Source organism: Fringilla coelebs, assembly GCF_963513975.1.
Source record: "Fringilla coelebs genome assembly, chromosome: 7".
Classification (NCBI taxonomy): Eukaryota; Metazoa; Chordata; class Aves; order Passeriformes; family Fringillidae; genus Fringilla; species Fringilla coelebs.
In genome coordinates, this window is record NC_140035.1 from 4,919,710 (window position 1) to 4,934,264 (window position 14,555).

General features: G+C 34.8%; 1 protein-coding gene across 1 annotated transcript in view; it reads left to right on the forward strand.

Annotated features, from left to right (window-relative positions):
- LRP1B (LDL receptor related protein 1B) overlaps positions 1-14,555 on the forward strand; it is a gene marked incomplete at both ends in the record, with an annotated part of 618,484 nt that overhangs the window by 482,793 nt on the left and 121,136 nt on the right. The window contains 3 exons of the mRNA XM_084209463.1: positions 825-1,196; positions 11,299-11,488; positions 13,355-13,559. Coding sequence (XP_084065589.1) covers positions 825-1,196; positions 11,299-11,488; positions 13,355-13,559 — 767 coding nt within the window. The remainder of the gene's footprint in view (positions 1-824; positions 1,197-11,298; positions 11,489-13,354; positions 13,560-14,555) is intronic.

Here is a 14,555-nt window from a genome sequence, read left to right on the forward strand (position 1 = left end):
TCAAAACATTCTATTAAAATGTTTTATTCACCTTCATTATGTGGAAAATCTTCAGAAATGGGAAAATTGCTATACTAAAAAAGCTGAGTTGCTAGGTGGAAAGGGCTGTCAGAAACAGAAGCTGAATTATCTCAACTAGCTATAATAGTAATTCATAGATAGTACAAAATAAAAAAGACAAATAGCTCCCAATTATTGATGATTACAGTTATTTTAAATATAACTTGTTACAATTGTAGTTACTAATTTGACAGTGATTCCTTAATGGTGTGCAATTGTTGGGGAGTAGGTTTTTGAAGTCAGGTTTTGAATTAAATTAGAACAAATTGTTGGGAAATGTCTTCATTAAAAACAGGGAACTGGATTCACACAGTTTTTTACCAGTCAATATGTGCATATTTAACTTGGTAGAAAATACCTTAAAGCAGTACTGTATTCTGATTGTAGCTAAATTTAACTTTCTGACAGTAACAGGTGTTTTAAAAACAAAATTAAAGCTCAAAGGACTTGAAACATTTTCTAAGTCTTCAGCTGGTTTTGGAGGAATAACCCATTTTATCTTTTTCTATTCATAAAATATGTGCCATTGTGAATTGAAAAGGACATTAATTGTATTTGCTCATTGATTGTATTCTTTAATATTATCTTTCGGTGTGGTTAAAGTTGCATTATTTGCTCTTCTGGTCTTTTGTTTTCTTTGTGAAGATAGCCCAAATAATTTTTAAGAGGAGAATTCCCAGAACACATAAAAAAATCATTTCTGCTTAAGTTAACTAAGTATATTTTGATTTATAAAAGACAGGATTTATGATGCTTTTTCCCAGGTACCAACGTCTGTGCCAAGAACAACGGCGGATGCCACCAGCTCTGCCTGTACCGCGGCAACGCGCGCAGAACTTGCGCCTGCGCTCACGGGTACCTGGCAGAGGATGGGATCAGCTGCCTCAGGCACGAGGGCTACCTGCTCTACTCAGGAAGGACAATATTAAAAAGCATCCACCTGACAGATGAGGCCAACCTGAATTCTCCAGTGAGGCCCTACGAAAACCCAGAGTACTTCAAAAATGTGATAGCGCTGGCCTTCGACTACAGCCTGAAGGGAAGGGGCACCAATCGTATCTTTTTCAGTGATGCCCACTATGGAAACATCCAAGTTATTAAAGACAACTGGGCGGGCAGAGAAGTGCTAATTGAAAGTAAGTACAAATAAACCACAACGTATTTCCCAAAATGCCTGTTTTATTTCAATAAAATTTGAGTGAAAAGTTGGTGATCACTTGGCTTTATAGAGTAAAAAAGTCAATGAAATGTTACCATAATTCATTCTTACAGTTTACCCCTGTATGATACATTTAAACATTAGCCCCTTCAAAATAATTTGGTTTAAAATGGGTTTATGAGGTGTGATGCATATTACTTGAAAACAGAAATGATGATGGCAATGCTTAATTTATATTACTGGGACTTTAGGAGCTTGACTGTTGAAACAAAACCTCACTGTGCATTGCCTGGAAATGAAAATATTTGGTTGTTTATCTTTCTGCTTAGTGAGGGTGAAGTCTCTGGTGTAGCCATTTCCCAGTATAAAATATTAAGACCTTGGTCAGCATGTTCATTTGAGTCACCCTTCTTGAAGTGAAGCCCAAGAAAGAGGTTTGTGCTCATTGATAATCAGAGGCAAATTCCAACCTAGACTTTCTAGCCTTTGAAACTTCATGCTTTGCACTATCATCAAGAAATTTCTACCAGCATCATCATCAAAGTCTTCAGGATTAGACAAACCATATTTTACATCTGAGGTCTCAATAAAATCTCAATACCTGGCAATAAATTATCAACCACATCTGACACAACTGTAATATGAGGTGTATGGAAGGTACCAGGTTTGTCATGGGAAAATCTGAATTTGAGGAAAAATCTGAATGTGAATGCATAAGGAATGCATCCTTAATGCTAAACACCTATAAGTCTGTATGACTAAAGTGTTAATTGTAAAAACTTCTGGTATCTTTAATTTCTGTTCTATTCAGTTTTTCCTAAAATATGCAACAAACCACACTCATCAGTAGTCACTTATCAGATGCAGATACTTAATTTGTTTGTTCTCTTTTCCTTTTTCAATACTTTCTGGTTTATTTGAAGGCTGCAATTTCAGTAATAGTTTTCTAAAATGTCTGTTCAATGTAGCATTTATTCCTTAAGATGTGGACGAACCGGTCTGTGATTTTATATGATACAAGGTGTTGAGCTTTTTTCCTATTGATTTCCTGTGTGTGGATGTCTTAGAGGAATTTATGACATTTGTATTGAGATATGTTGAAGATAAACTAAGCAATGTTGTCAGGGTGTTCCCACTACTCCCAGAAAAGCACCCAGGGATTCAGAGCTGAGCTTAGCTGCACACGAGACTGAAACGTGCAGTGATGACATAGAAGCACAGTTTTAACTCTTGTTTTATAAGAAGAGATTAAGAGTATTATATGAAAAGTCACTGGAATTTTCAGCATTTAAAACAGACAAAGAGGAGAAATAAATACTGGTGAAGCACTAATGCAGATAGAAATTGGTTTTTAAAAGAACAATAAAGTATTCCTCATTAGTTCATAATAGGTTGCTCTACAAGAGCTAAAGACATTCCATAAAGCATAGCTGGGAATTATAGTTTTAAGAAATTGCAAGGAAGTGTTTCTACTTGTAGCTTAATATGCCAGATTTCATTTTTCATTAGCAGAGTCAGCACTCTGAATAATTGAATGTCAGATGAAATTTTGTATCCTTGTAAAAGCATTCACTGTACATGCTTGGGATGTACATGTGAGCTATGGAATTTTGTAGAAATACTTGTGTAGAAATGCTTCCTTTGTAAGTGAGAAGGGACATAACATACATTAATATGTTTGTTGCTCTCTTTCATGTGTTTTAAACCCCTTCAGTTTGTGTTGAGTCATTCTTTTTCAGCTGGTATTTTTGTAGCCTTCCATCCCACAGTCTGCATGTGATTTTTCTCTCACTGTAAACAGCAGAGAATTCATGAAGCTGCTTGATATAGTGGAGGTATTTATTCAACCTCCACTTATAAGGAGAAAAACAGTGGTAAGATTGGTTGACACCAGAAATTCCATCCACTGGAAGATGAAAAATTCTAAAGTTTTCCTATTTCTACATTAAGAATCTGTGATCTAGAAATTATTAAATGGAATCCTGCAGAGAGATTTTAGCAATAATGTTTCATTTAAGTACTGAAAAATTACATATTTGTTATTGATTTTTGCTATTTTTCCTCGAAAATTATTAGAATGCATCCGTAGGAAGTTTTCCTTTATCAAGAAGAGATTCAAAACCATATTGGAAATACTAGTGTGACTATATCAGTTCTACACTCTTTTTCTGCTTCATTAAATTGAAGTCTACAAATCGTGAAAACCTTTACTCAGTAATTGACTTTAATAGAGAAAATAGGGTATGATACATCCAAGACACTGGTGTCCCAGATTTTTATTCCCTGAATGTAAATCTCCTCATAAAGGATCTATTTTCAGATGGATGATCTCTCCCTCCCTGAAATGTGCCACTCAAATCTAATAGATCCGTGAACTTTTCTGCACACTAAAAACACTTAAGACTCATAGAGCTCTTTGTAAAACAGGTTTCCAGCTCACTAAAAACAGATTTACAACTCACGAGCAACCCATTATCTAACATGTTTTTAGCTCACTGAGAACAGATTTACTACCCAGAAACAACCCATTATCTAACATGTTTCCAGTTCACTGAAAACAGATTTACAACCCATACACAAGCTATTATCTAACATAGTTCCGACTCACTGAATATTGATTTAGAATTCATAAACAAGCCATTATCTGACAAATTTTCACCTCACTGAACAGATTTGCAACTCATAAACAACCCATTAGATAACACGTTTTCGGCTCAGGGAAAGTAGATTTACGGCGTATAAACAACTTCATCTTACTTGTTCTGGTTCACTAAAAACAGATCCCAAACTCGCCAAGATTCCTGTACCTGGCAGGGTCCTGTCTCCAGCCAGAAGAAACAATGCCAACAACAACAATAAACCAGTCCAGGATGTGCACAGTGCCATGCCCTAACACTTTTATTGTTGGTGCAATGTAGGGGTTTTTTTCTGTTGTTGTTGTAGTTTTTTGTTGGTTTTTTTTTTTTTTTTCCTAAGTAACTTTATCAGGTTACTCTTTCTTAGTCCCACTTTTTAGAAACAAGAACCTTGTTCTTGCATATGATTTCTGACAAATGATCTTTTGGCTGATCTAAGTTGTTACAAAGATTATGTTTATACCAAGCAGCCTTCTTAGAAGGCAAAGTTTCAGTTTCTAGTTCATTATTGGTTTTATTTATTTTTTTATTTATTTATTTATTTATTTATTTATCATAGGGAAAAGTTTGAAGTAATATATTCACTAATCAAAACCTGTCAGTGTATCTGGAAAAGCTGTGCAGTGTTCCAATAGGTTTATACACTGGTACAACAGTAGACAGAAGACCAATGAACAAGTTAAAAATTACAGAAAAAAGGTGGAGGCAAGGAAAAACAAACCAAAAAGATCAAATGAGAAAGAGTGAAAAGTATTAGGATGAGATACACTCATGGGCATTTTTTTCTTCTGCCTGTGTAAACAATGGCACTGAGACATTTTGCCAGTGTAGTGTCATTCTGGGCACAAAAATGAAATGTTTTGTGAAAAAAACGCTCCTGTTTTGAACCTGAGGTGCTCATGCCCAAGGAATGCAAAAATCTTTTCACTGCTAACGTAAGTGTCAGATCCTGTGATGTATTTTAAGGCTTTTTACAGTCTGAATCTTTTAAAGATGTTCCAGTGTGTGCTGCTATTCTTCCCAACTAAATGGGTCCAATTTAACTGTCAAAAAGGCATTTATGTTCCCATTTCTCTTAAAGAGCATTACATTTTGTACATTGTATGAGATCCCTTTAGTTTTGGAGCTTTCTTCTCCAGGAAAGAACTTTTTAATCTGTTAAAAATAAATACTTGAATATTGCCATTTTTCATGTCATAAATGAATGGGATTCATGATAACTGTGTGTGTTGGAATAGAGGTCCAGTGATTTTTCACTTTTTAAAGGAGTGAAAGTGCGAGGCTGTTGTTAAGTCTAGGATATTTAAATAGTAAAACATAATATTTATCATTTCAATGCCAAGATTGTTAGGGGAAAACAAAGTGTCTGGTTTGTCAATGTAATTTTTTTATGTATGTTGTTGCATATTACAGAATCAGACAATAACTGAGTGTTTTTGTTGGAAGGGACCTTTAAGACCATCTTGTTCTAAGACTCTGCCAGGGCAGGGATATCTTCCACTAGACTAAGATCAGTGGGTAAGATCTATGAGTTGCTGTTATAGATGAAGTTTACTAATTTTATACTAATCTTTTTAAAATTTTATTTTAGAAATGTGCGCTTTTCATGCGTCAGGTGTTCTTGGTGTGAAGCTCTGAAATATATTCATGATGGGAGCTGACTCCCAGTGAACATTTAGTTTGGTGTGTCCTGAGCATTCCCAGCCTCATTACTGAGAAAAGGTGTTCCTGCCCATTGCACTTGAGATGGTTCATGAAGAATAAACAATGTTTGTGACTTATTCAACTCTAAACGTTGCCCTTAAATTTATATTGATGTACACATTTGCTATTTTTATCCATCAGCAGATGTGATTTAGTTGCATAAAATGTAAAACTGTGTTTGGTGGATTTTCAGGAAAAAGTTGCAGAAGACCATCCTTTTAATTTAATTGGGTTTTTTCTAAAGGGTAATGTGATCTAGCAAATATTATTAGATCATGAGGCTTTACTAGGCTATTCTGTCATTAATGCCTCAAATAGCTCTTTTTCAGCAGCAGCAATAAAAGTGTGTGATTATACACATTTATTAGAAAGCTTATTAGGATTGTTGTGATATTGTTCTGAAGGTGGTAAGGGTGAAGATTTTGGGGTTTTTTTAGAGTGCACAAGTAATGCATAAAAAGATAATGAGAGCTCCTGTAATTAGGAAAACATTTCTTCCATGAAAATTGTAGAGATTTTTAATAATCTAGTAAAACACTTCCATCTTTATGTGTTAGCTTTCCATTCCAGATCTCTTTCTGCTTGTAAAACTTCTTTTATATGGATATGTTTAACTACACTGAAGTTATGATATCATAACACTTGCTAACTAGTAATGATTTGTTGAAACGTCCTTGGAGGATTCCAGTTACACAAAATACTATTGGCTTCCTGAATTGTTTAGTTCCCTGCATTTTCTTAAGTTTTTGTAGTCCTTTGCTACATTATTCCTGCTGACCCTAAGACAATCCCTGAATTTATTAAAGGAGTAAGTTATATCTCAGATAACGAAGCACAGAGTACTGCAGGTTTGCATCTCTTTTGTGATTTTCCTTGGTAAAAAAACAGGGAACATTTGGAGAAGGACTACATCCATTGTCTGGAAAGAAATAATTGGAGGTAGGTTTAGATTTTGTCAAAAAGCTGTTGATGGTTTTGGCAGACACCAAATGTTTTGCTAGATATGAGATTTCAGTATTACACTTTCCACAAAAAAAACCCCAAACAAATAACCAAACAAAAAGCAACTAAAAGGATTGAGGGATTTTTCTGCTTTTAGAATGGTCTTATATTTCTTTATATCATTCCCAACAAATGTTCATTCCTTCCAATATTGTCTCAGGAAGTTTGAGTAGCGAGGTTGCATCCATGGAAATATTTGTAGTGTCTCTAACTTTATTTAACTACCTTTGACCTTGACCAACCCGAAGCCTTTGTTCCTGCCATCTTATTGCATTTAAAAATATTTAATGTGGGATAGCTTATAGCATGGGTTTATTTTTTCAAGATAGAGAAAAATGGTACAGATATTTGCTCATTTTTGGTATCATTTTAGCAGACTTTACATCTGCTCTGAAACTAAATTATATTCTCAGGCTAAATAGAATGATGTCATAACTGGTTATTGTAGTTTATTATAAAATTAGTTCTGTCTTAGAACTATTGTTTGGCAAAAGGCTTTCTGGTACTCAAGGAGCAAAGTGAGGATGGGAATTACGTGAAGTTCTGATTGTGCAGTCAGTGAGAGATGTGAAAATAAACACTTTCCTTCAGGTGCCTTGCTGCTCGTGAGGCTTTGCTTTCAGCCCAGATAAAACGGTGACCACCTGTTACCTGTCACCATAATCCAACACAAACAGAGTGACAGAAACCACGGCCCCCTCCTGTGACCAGCCTGCTGGAACCATCCACAGGCTGGGTCCTGAAAGGGAAATTGCAAAACTGAGCCAGAAAATGAATACTGATCGTTAAACCATTGCCAATGCTCTGATAGCAAAGTGCTGTTTATGCTCAATTTTATTACTTGGATGGCTTTTCAGTGTTAAAAAGATGATGATGTTGACAGTTGTTCTTGCTTTACATCATTGTTAAAGAAAAGGAGTTGGTTGAAATAGGAAATTAAAGGAACAAGGTAATTAAGTGGTGCAACTGGAAAAGTTTGACTGGAAACTTTCTAAATGGCTTTAAAACAGAAGATAAGAGGTAAAAATCTAGGAAATGAAGAACTAGTGTGTGTGTGTGTGTGTGTGTGTGTACATATATAACCAAACCAAATTATTGGATAATTTAAACTTTGTCCTTTAGTATTCTTATTTTCTGTTTGCATTAATAAGGGAGCATATCCTGAGTTTTCAGCTATTGATTTGTTGCTTGTCTGTTCCCCAAGAAAGTCAGCTGAAGATCAGCATGGCAATATTTATAGGCTGCATCTCATCTGTGGGATGCAATCTATCTTCGTTAACTTCAGTAAAAGTGATAGATAGCATTTGGCAACATAATGATGTGATCACTCTGGCATTGCCTTTGTAAATCATAGGCTGTTACATTCTCTTGTGTAGATATTTAATCAGTTATACACCCCATTACTGATTTAATTCAGAACGTCAGTGGCAGGTGAATAATGTGAGTATTTGTATATTAATATCATATTGTATTAATGTTCTTTTCATTTAAGTATGCTATTCATGTGAAAATCATAAACTGTTGCTTCATGGCTAGAATAAATTTAATCAGTGCTGTAGGCATCTAATGCCATCAGTGTTTTAATTCAATATGTCAGTGAAACAAATGGGATTCTTTTCATTTCCAGTTTCTTTATGCTTTACCAATTCAGAATATTACATGATGCTGCAGAAATATGAAGCTTAGAGTAAACAAATTGCTAATTTTCAACCTTGGGACTAAATCCCCCAACTGTAGCACCAGAGAGGATGAGTACATATTTCTGATGTATTTTCCAGTTACTGAGTATATAATGATAAATTAAATTTAAGGAAAAAACTGCTCTAGAATATTCTTTAAAGGAGTATGAGATAAGTAAATATAAAATATATCTATGCAAATCAGTAGTGATATTACACTGCTTAGGAATATTCTCCAGTGTCCTATCTTTAGAAATATAAAGTTGCTGAAATGTTTTAAGGAACAGCCTAAAGTCTAGAGAACCTTTTCTAGGATAAATCTGTCCTTGGTCACTGTTTTATCCCTGATAAAAAGATTTGCAGGAATTTGGAGAGTCATCAGCAACTAAACAAACAAAGAAGAAAACCAAAACAAAAACACAAACAAACCCCCCCCCAAAAAAACCCCAAACAAATTTAATCTAGAAACATATAAATTAGCAAAAAGTACACTGCTAGCATATCCAGCTCACACCACACGCTAGCAAGAACAAAGTTACTTGTGTTATCCATTGTAAGAATTTATCTAAAAGTTGTACTGTTCTCTAAATCATTGCCCTTGACACTTTAAAACCACCTTATTTATAGTTTTCTCACGCTATAAATGAGTCACTTCTATATTGGCTGAGTTGTCAATTCCATAAGTACAGAACATGATAAAACTAAAAGTTTATTAGCAAATTAAAGAGTGTGCCTGGTGTAAATCCTTCAGAATTAATGCTTTTGGTGGAGTTAAGAAAATGCACTTGGTGTGTGTTTGCAGCAGTTAGTTTTCTTTTTAATTTTTTTTTCTTGTCTTGTAGCAATTGAATTCCTCTGATTTTTTTTTTTTTTGTAACAGCAATTTTTTTCTCTGAGTTTTTCTACTTCAATCATGTATGAAACAATTTGTATGGCAAAGGTTTTTTTGCAAAACTGCATATTTGACATAATTTATTAAAACATTTTTCCTCTGTGTGCTAAATGTTGGCTTGTCTTCGTACATGGCATAACCTCCCATGTAGCTGCTGTCTAAAAATTTAGAAATTACCATTTTATAAACAATAACTTGAAATTAAACCTCCTTCTGTCACCATTCACAGGCCTAAACATGGAACTGCAGTATGATGTGAGAAGAAGGAACTTTGCTTTCTGATACCCCTGGGAAAATTGAGTTTCCCTCTTTAGTGCAGGAATTACTCATAAAACAACAAATCTGGCATTGAAGAGCACTTTCATCCCTGTTTGAGTTGATCACATCTTGCTGTGACATTATTTTTTGTCTGCTACAGAAAAATTTTGGACTATGTTCTGTAATCAGTTTGCTCTCAAATTTCTTGACAGATTCAGACGGCAAACAAAGTTAAAATGGATAGAAATTCAAGAGGTTACACCAGGAAAATGATTTTTTTATTTTTTCTGTCATCTTAAAAATGACAAGTAATAAATGGTTTTATGGTTTGTTCCTTACAATTGCAGTGTAGAATTGGTCAGGAAATGTCAATAACTCTGTCATTTTTTTAATAGAATCACAGAATATCTGAGTTTGAAGGGACCCATAAGGACCATTGAGACCAAGTTGTGATTCTACACAGGGAAACCTGGTAGATTAATCATATATGTAAGAGCATTTGTTTTAGTTTAGGGAATTGTATGTAGCTTTGAATTTGGATTCAGCACATAAATTATAAGGAAATCTCTCTTATGATATTTGAGAGAACTGATTATCTTTGAATTTCAGTTGGTGATTTCTAAAAACTTCACTATATTGCAATATTTTGAGTTACCTTTAAATGAGCTGAAGGTACATGGGGTTTGTTTCATAAATTCTGTTTCATAAGTAGACAAACTATTTTTTGCACATATTCATCTCCCTTTAAGGAGTGTCATCTCATTTATTTTTTCTGTTGATTCTTCTTGAATATGAGTCATTGTAACTTCTCCACAGATATGTCACAAAATGTGACATCAGAAGATGGCCAAATGCCTTAACAAGAAAAATACAAAAAACTGATACATCATTATTGGCCTCATAGTTTTGATTTACATGCCTCAAAACTTGGATTCAGTGTTTGCTCTTTCAAAGTGATCAACCAAGTCAAAAAGTTGGGACCTTTTGTTCTATATATATGAATTGCATATTCTCAGCAAACTGAATGTAAATTGTAATAGCCAACATGATATAATCCTAATGATATTTCTAGATTTTTGCCTTCTGTAGCTCATTAATAAGCTGCATGAACCTTCTGGTCTAAAAATATTTGTTTCTAGCAAAATAATAAGTGAAGTTATCAACATACATATTTCTGTAGTAATTCACAAATAGGGGTAGAAAATAATTATTCCTATTTCTCACAGTCTGTCACTTTTATATATTAGGATTAAATACAATTTATCTTTTCTGGGCATTAAATATATGTTTTAGTTGCTTATTAATATCTTTTTTCCCCCTAGCTTACAGTTTTTTGTGTTGAATGAATGAGTGTGGTGTCATGGCTTATTAAAATTATATATTGATGCCGAGACCTTCAGAGCTGGTATTTTTTCAGTAATTTTCAGGTGTTTAGCAAAAGCCAATACAGTTGTTAACAACAGGGTACTTTGATCCCTATTAGTACAGCGTGTCAGTGCTACAAAATATATTGAGAGATGGTGCTAAATAATACAAGTAACTGTTGAAAAAATGCCAAGACCTGGTTTAAATAATATTTGAAGTTGAGACAAAATAATTATTGTTTGGAATAAATGTTTGTTATTCTGCAGTGTTATCTGGGGACACTGTAGTGGTAATACCAGTTTAATGCTTGTTAGAATGGATATAGTAAAGTGTTATTGACAGTGGTTTTGGCTTCTGTTTTAATTAAAATTTATGAAAAATATAAGATTTTTATTACAATAAAAATAAGCAGAAGAAATTTAAAAAATAATAATAAGCTGAAATAACTGAATCCTGTGAGTCGGCAGGACCGCCTCTGAGGAAAAACAAAACCAACCCATTGGCAGGAGTTTGATTTGCTCTGTCTGTCACCGTATCTTGCAGATGTTGGGTCAGTGGAGGGCCTGGCTTACCACAGAGCTTGGGACACTCTGTACTGGACCAGCTCCACCACGTCCTCCATCACCAGGCACAGCGTGGACCAGCGGCACCGCGGGGCGTTCAACCGCGAGGCCGTCATCACCATGGCTGAGGACGACCATCCCCACGTGCTGGCCCTGGATGAATGCCAAAAGTAGGTGTTGCATCTCTCCTGCAAGCCCTAATCATTGCCTGGTGTCAAGTAACACTTCTTTCTTTCAGCTGAACCCTATGGAGGTTAATTAGATTTCTCCGCTTAGGAGGCAAATGTTAACGTGTTTTATTTTTGATATCTTTTGTTGTCTTGCTCTTATAAAGAAGTTGCAGAAGTAAGATTCAATATTTTATGTGTTCTTACGCTTCAGGTCAAATAATCATTGCATATTCACGGAATGTTAAAAAAAAAATCAAGCTGGTTTTCGTAAGAGTGAGCTAAACGCAAATTACTGAGTGGTCATTTTCTCTGACGTGTTATGGGTGCCTGAGATTTTAGCTTCTATATTTTTTGGACTCTGTGCTGCTTCAGTGTGCAGTTCTGAGCTTCATTTTGGGGGATGGTGAGCTCTCTTCCCAGAGTAGGGAGACAAAACAATTCCTTCTCTAGCTGGGGACCAAGGACAAATGATCCAAATCTCATCCCCAAGATCATAAACAACACTTCATAAGCTAAAGCTGTAATTGGACAATTAACTCCAATATGCAAATGGACCAAAACTTCCAAAAGTGTGAGACCCTGTGAGCAGTTTTGCCTTTTGTGACCATTTTGGTTCATCTTGGGTATAGCCCTGGCTGGGCTCTTGTGCTGCCCAAGGTGTATCCATTCAGGCCTTTTAATAAGTCCCCACTTTATTCTTTAACTCCATCTAGCCTCTGTTCTAAGTCAGCCTTCATAAGGCATTGTCACTCTTACTGCTAAAGTTTAAAAAAAAATCCAAAATTAATTTAATCACTTACAAAAAAGAAGTCTGAGTTTCTCGTGTGCAACATAGAGTTCAACGTGTTTATCACAGAAATCAGTGTTGTGTAGAAGTATGTAACAATGAAAAAATCCTGTAAAGAAGTCTAACTTAGTTCCTTCCCACCACTCTCAAAAATACTGTGTTAGTGTGAGGATTTTTATTTTTTTCTTCAGTGTCATACATATTTGTGGTACTTTATATTTTTCTGTTAATTCTAGGAGAAAGGCAATCTGCTTTTTCTGCTTCTTGTAACTGTCTCTGTCTTTTGGGGAACTTGGGGAACACTTCTGCCATATTAAATTCTATTTTTAACTTGTGTTAGCTGAATGTACAAAGCTGCATGAATAGTGAAGCATATTTCATATTTCCATGTGTGACTTCATGTCCTGTTAATGCAAGTCAAGAGTTTATGCTGCATTGTAAAATACAATTACTGAGGTGCCACCAATAAGCTCCAAAGCTCTGATGGAGGTTACAATAAGAGGAGGGGCAGGTTCTGTCAGCCCATGGATTAGAATTCCATCAGCAGCCCAGTCCATAACATTTTCTGTCATTGCTAATAGCAACAAGGGCTGACTGAGCCTCCTGTAGAGCACATTAAGGTCCTTTTCTTCCCATGATCAACTCTCTGCACACCAGTCCTTAGGTCTGTATTAGAGCTCTAACATGGGAGGAGCTGCAGATTAATTTTCACTGTTAAATATTACTAATATACACATTAGCTGAATTAGGTTTTTATCATTACACAGCTTGTATCTCTCTCTAATAACAAATTACTACAGAGACAAGATCAGGATTCAACAGATCTGTAAGAGAAAAGAATTATGCTCCTATGCAAATTAAGGGACTACATAACTGCTATAATTTATATATATAACTTATTTATAGGCTGTTGCATTTTCTTATTCACTATTGATTATCACAATTATTTATAGATGCCATTCAGAGTTGTTTATGAAGGCATTTGTTTTTTGTTTTTTTCTCTCTGTTGCTCATTTTGTAGAGAATTAAATTATAAAATGTATCTTATGGTTTTGTTTGTTATTTTGATTTTAATACAGCTTAATGTTTTGGACTAACTGGAATGAGCAGCTCCCAAGCATCATGAGATCCACCCTCTCAGGCAAAAATGCCCAGGTTATCATTAGCACTGATATTCTGACACCAAATGGACTCACCATTGATCACAGGGCAGAGAAACTTTACTTTTCAGATGGCAGCTTGGGGAAAATTGAGAGGTGTGAATATGATGGATCACAAAGATATGTAAGTAAAACAAAAATTCTGTGCATACCCATTGTATGTTTGTTTGAATTCATTGCCATCTTCAAAGTGAAATTGTTACAGAAAGATTAATAATTGCCTCATTTTCTCCTAGTTAGTTGTATATTAGACTTTTAACTCTATTGAAATACAAATAATGCTTTGTTTGCTCAGAATTTCTTATGTATAATGCTTGAGTGTTTCTCAAATCTTATTTCTAATATTTTCTAACTATACATTTTCAGATATTGAACTGCTCTCCATTAGTCTTTCATCATAATACATTTTGCTCCTTGAGCACTCTTTTAATTTCAGGTCAAACAGATCTTTTACTAGGAATGTGCTGAAGGCAGTTGATCTGTGCTTGTGGTTTTGTTACATCTTTAGCACTACATTTCTCGTATTTCATGAAATCTTCATTTCAGGGACTTCCTACATCCCAAAGTTCAGGATATAATGAATGAAGGGCATGTTCTGGCTTGTATTCAATTCCCAGTTTTACAAGAGTGTGCATCGTCTCACTTTGATAGCTATTAACTTTTAAAAAGTGCTTCATATGCAATATATGAACTTTGAAATTTTTTTTTTTCATTTTAAATGAAAACTACATGGCTTTTTGGAATCTTATCCAGTAGTTCCCTACACTATTTTTAGACATTTTTTTTTTTCAGAATAAAATAGGAGAGCCAAGCTTGTAAAAGCAGATCTGAAGTACAGTCAGCATGGATAGGCACATTCTTTTCCTTGCTCCATTTGTTTTCCTTCTGTAAAAATTGACCACAGCTCACTAATGCTTTCAGATGCAGTAACTGTATCAAAAACTTGGCAAACCAACCAAATGGATTCTGAAGTTTTCAGTCTCTTACTATATCCTTATTAACACAAAACAGAAGTACAAGGCAATTAGTTAAGTACAAGGTAATTAGTAGGTTGTGATTAAATAGTTTCACTTCATCTTTGCATAAGGTGTAACAAAATAGGCATCACAGACATGAAGTA